The sequence below is a fragment of the Ictalurus furcatus genome, chromosome 25, assembly GCF_023375685.1.
Source record: "Ictalurus furcatus strain D&B chromosome 25, Billie_1.0, whole genome shotgun sequence".
Taxonomy (NCBI): Eukaryota; Metazoa; Chordata; class Actinopteri; order Siluriformes; family Ictaluridae; genus Ictalurus; species Ictalurus furcatus.
In genome coordinates this window covers 12,202,578-12,206,711 of record NC_071279.1, presented here as the reverse complement: position 1 = coordinate 12,206,711, position 4,134 = coordinate 12,202,578, and the positions used below count along the sequence as shown (strand labels likewise).

General features: G+C 42.1%; 1 protein-coding gene across 1 annotated transcript; it reads left to right on the top strand.

Moving 5' to 3' along the window:
* The first annotated feature begins 947 nt into the window (after positions 1–947).
* Positions 948–4,078, top strand: LOC128601595 (pancreas/duodenum homeobox protein 1-like). Its single transcript, XM_053614900.1, has 2 exons — positions 948–1,278; positions 3,792–4,078. The coding sequence occupies exons 1-2, from the start codon at positions 948–950 to the stop codon at positions 4,076–4,078; spliced, it is 618 nt and encodes a 205-aa protein (XP_053470875.1).
* Positions 4,079–4,134: the final 56 nt, after the last annotated feature.

The following is a 4,134-nucleotide window of genomic DNA, read 5'->3' as shown; positions in this document are numbered from 1 at the left end:
GTATATTAACCTACACTCTTCTGGAAAGGCTTTCCACTAGATTTTGAAGCGTGGTTGTGGAGATTTGTGTTCATTCACCTACAAGAGCATTAGTGAGATCTGGCACTGATGTCCAGGAAGAAGGCCTGATTTGTGGTGAGCATTACAGTTCATCCCAAAGGTGTTCAGTGGGGTTGAGGTCAGGACTCTGTGCAGGACACTCGAGTTCTTCTACTCCAACCTTAATACACCATGTCTTCATAGCGCTCGCTTTGTGCACAGGGGCATCGTCATGCTGGAACAGGTTTGGGCCTCTTAGTTCCATTGAAGAGAAATTATAAAGCTACAATATACAAAAGCATTCTATACAATTGCGTACTTTCAACTTAGTTTGGGGAAGAACCAAGAATAGGTATGAAGTTCAGGTGTCCTCAAACTTTTAGCCTCGTAGTGTAGATAGATAGATAGATAGATAGGTAGGCTAATGCTACACAGAATAAAGCTGCATTGGCTTGACGTAGATGTGTCAACAAGCCCTTGGCCAGTTTTAGGCAGAGCACAAAATCTCTGTTAACATGGTGCATGTACTGTATACCCATGCATTTCTTATCCACAGTCTCACGTATCATATCTAGGCCTATTTGACACGGGCTCTCAGACACCGACACTCATTTAAAACAAAAATTCATGTACTAGCCCTGTAACAAATAAAAAAATAAATGATACCACGCTGAGGCTCTTTAACGCATGGTGGAGCAACTGCCTTTCCTCAAGAGCAAATATGAAATGCACTTTAGCCAACCTGGCGCAATTAATAATTCGTCCATCATCCATGACAGCTACGTGACAACCAGCAAGTAAACATGTGGCTGCGCTTAGGATTGAGGTCCTAGGGTGTGTACACACTCCACAGTGCGCACCTGTCGTTCAGGTTCCACAGGAAACACAGTGATTCTTTGAACAGAGACATGGACTCGCTGGATGTGTATTATAATGGAACTTTCCAGCCAGAGAACCACGATGGTGTGGAGCAAGAACCACCAGCATGTCTGTACTCTCGGCGCACAGAGCAGGTGCCGTATTTAGATCTGCACAGTAACACAGCACTTGGGAATCAGGACGGAGATTTGGCACCCTACGAGCTGCCATCCTGTCAGCATGCCCCCTCACCCGGGTATCTCCAGGCGGAAGGACCGCAGACTGATGCTTACCATCCGAGGACCGATGAGACGACGGCGCACTTGGCCTTTCCTTGGATGAGACCTTCAAGGTCTCAAATCTGCCAGGCGTCCATGACAGGTAACACTTTTGCACACTTTAGGAAGATTTTAGAATCATGTTGTACATCTACAATACCCATACACTATAAGTTTATATAAGTTTATAGGTTTGAGGTTTAATAGTATAAGTTTAAACGTAAGCGTCACTGCACACGTGTTCATTTCACAACAGTTAATTCATTACTGCAATAGTGTATTGAACACTACAGGAGTAATTTAATCATTCACAACAAGTACTAAATTAACAATGCCAAGGTAAGTGGGAATTATGCTCTCACCAGCCACTTTATTAGGAACACCTCCACACCTGCTCATTCATGCAATTATCCAGTCAGCAACATTCATAACGGGGGAGAACGTAATCTTCCTGACTGTAATTGTGGCCTGGTTGTTGGTGCCATTTGGGCTGGTTTGTATATTTCAGAAATTGCTGATCTCCTGGGATATAACCTTTCCTAGAGTTTACACAGAGTGTGGCAAAAAACAACGTGTGTGTGGAACAGTGAGTTTTGCAGGCGGAGAAAAACATCTTGTGGATGAGAGAGGACAGAGGAGAATAACTCAAATAACCACTCTTTACATTTGTAGTGAACAGAAAAGCATATTAGAATGCACAACACATTGAACCTTGAGGCAGATGAGCTACAAGACTAGAAGACAACATCGGATTCCAACTTCTATCAGCCAAGAACAGGAATATGAGGCTACAGAGGGTACAGGCTCACTGAAACTGGACTATTGAAGATTTGAATAATGTCTCTGGCACTGATGAATCTCGATTTCTGCAGCAACATGCAAATGGTAGGATCAGAATTTCATCAACAGCATGAATCCATGATTGGGAACACCTCCACACCTGCTCATTCATGCAATTATCCAGTCAGCAACATTCATAACGGGGGAGAACGTAATCTTCCTGACTGTAATTGTGGCCTGGTTGTTGGTGCCATTTGGGCTGGTTTGTGTATTTCAGAAATTGCTGATCTCCTGGGATATAACCTTTCCTAGAGTTTACACAGAGTGGGCAAAAAACAAAGTGTGTGTGGAACAGTGAGTTTTGCAGGCGGAGAAAAACGTCTTGTGGATGAGAGAGGACAGAGGAGAATAACTCAAATAACCACTCTTTACATTTGTAGTGAACAGAAAAGCATATTAGAATGCACAACACATTGAACCTTGAGGCAGATGAGCTACAAGACTAGAAGACAACATCAGATTCCAACTTCTATCAGCCAAGAACAGGAATATGAGGCTACAGAGGGTACAGGCTCACTGAAACTGGACTATTGAAGATTTGAATAATGTCTCTGGCACTGATGAATCTCGATTTCTGCTGCAATATGGTAGGATCAGAATTTCATCAACAGCATGAATCCATGGAACCAATCTGCCTTGTGTCAACAGTTCAGGCTGCTGGTGGTGTGATGGTGTGAGGAATGTTTTTCCTGACACACACTGGGACCCTTAAAACCAAAGGAGCATTGCCACAGCCTATTTGAGTATTGTTGCTGACCATCTGCATTCCTTTATGGCCACAATTTATTCATGTTATAATGTCTACTTCCAGCATGATAATGCACCATGTCGCAAAGTCATCTCAGACTGGTTCTATGAACATGACAGCATATATCAATGGCCTCCAAAGTCACCAGAACTGAATTCAGTAGAGCACCTTTGGGAAGTGTTAGAGATTCCCAGCATGAATGTGCCAACATGGACCAGACAACAATTTGTGGAATCCATGTGACAAAGTATTGAGGCTGTTCTAAGAGCAAACAGGAGTCCTACCTACTGTAGTATTAGTATGATGTTCCTAATAAAGTGTCTGGTGAGTGTATGTGCAATTAAAACACTGTAATAATCAATGTAATTCCAGTAGTAATTCAACACGACCTGACGTCATTCACTTCTATCGCTATTAAATCAGAATTTTGCCGATTTCATAACATATCATCATAAAAATTCTAATGTAACAGCTACGGAAGTGATTTAACCCATTGAGTGTGGAATTAACACCAGAATGAACTCTAATTAACAATAACAATAACTATGTTTTTTATCGCACATGTGAACGCAAGTAAACATGTGATGACGTTTGAACAATTTGTGATGGTGTGAAAAAGAATAAAAAGAATAACCGGTGTGAGAAAATTGAGGAGTGAAGTGTTTGAAATGGGAAATTCATTTGAAGTTTATATTCACATGTGACTTTTCTTTAAGGAATGTGCCAGTTCAATGCCAATGCTGTGCTGTAATAATACTCACTATAGGTGCTAATTAGATCTGTAGGTGCTAATTCAGTAATTTTTCATTCAAAATGTTAATTCATCACTGGGGATTGTGGGGGGGGGGGGGATTAATTGCTCAGTATCAGTGGTGTCAGTGGCATTGCCCTTTGGCCTAAAGCAAGCTTTAATGGTCACTGCAATTTAAATGTAAAGATACATTTAAAAAATTTAAGAAAAAGTCTAGATAATTCATACAGAGTTTATTAGTTGCTTGAAAGAGATTTGTTGTTGTGTCTCCCTGAAGGCGGGTTTCTGTGCGAAGACGCGGATGACCAGAAGAGAAGCCGCACAGCATACAGCAGGGCACAGCTGCTGGAGCTGGAGAAAGAGTTCCTGTTTAACCGCTACATTTCCCGGCCACGCAGATACGAGCTGGCAACGAGCCTGAACCTCACTGAGCGCCACATTAAAATCTGGTTTCAGAACAGGCGCATGAAGTGGAAAAAAGAGGAAGCAAAGAAGCGCAGAGGCGCACGGAACCAAGAGGTCCATGAACAAGATGCCGACTCAACTGTAACAACACGGGTGTGAAGGAGATATAGGTTTAACTATATTACAATGTAATATTTTTTATTGCGCCTGAATGG

What these genes read in the sequence shown, in the direction of transcription:
- LOC128601595 (XM_053614900.1), top strand. Translation starts at nt 948, where the DNA reads ATGGACTCGCTGGATGTGTATTATAATGGAACTTTCCAGCCAGAGAAC. An exon ending in CTGCCAGGCGTCCATGACAG is followed by an intron (nt 1,279 to 3,791) that starts GTAACACTTTTG and finishes GTCTCCCTGAAG; the next exon opens with GCGGGTTTCTGTGCGAAGAC.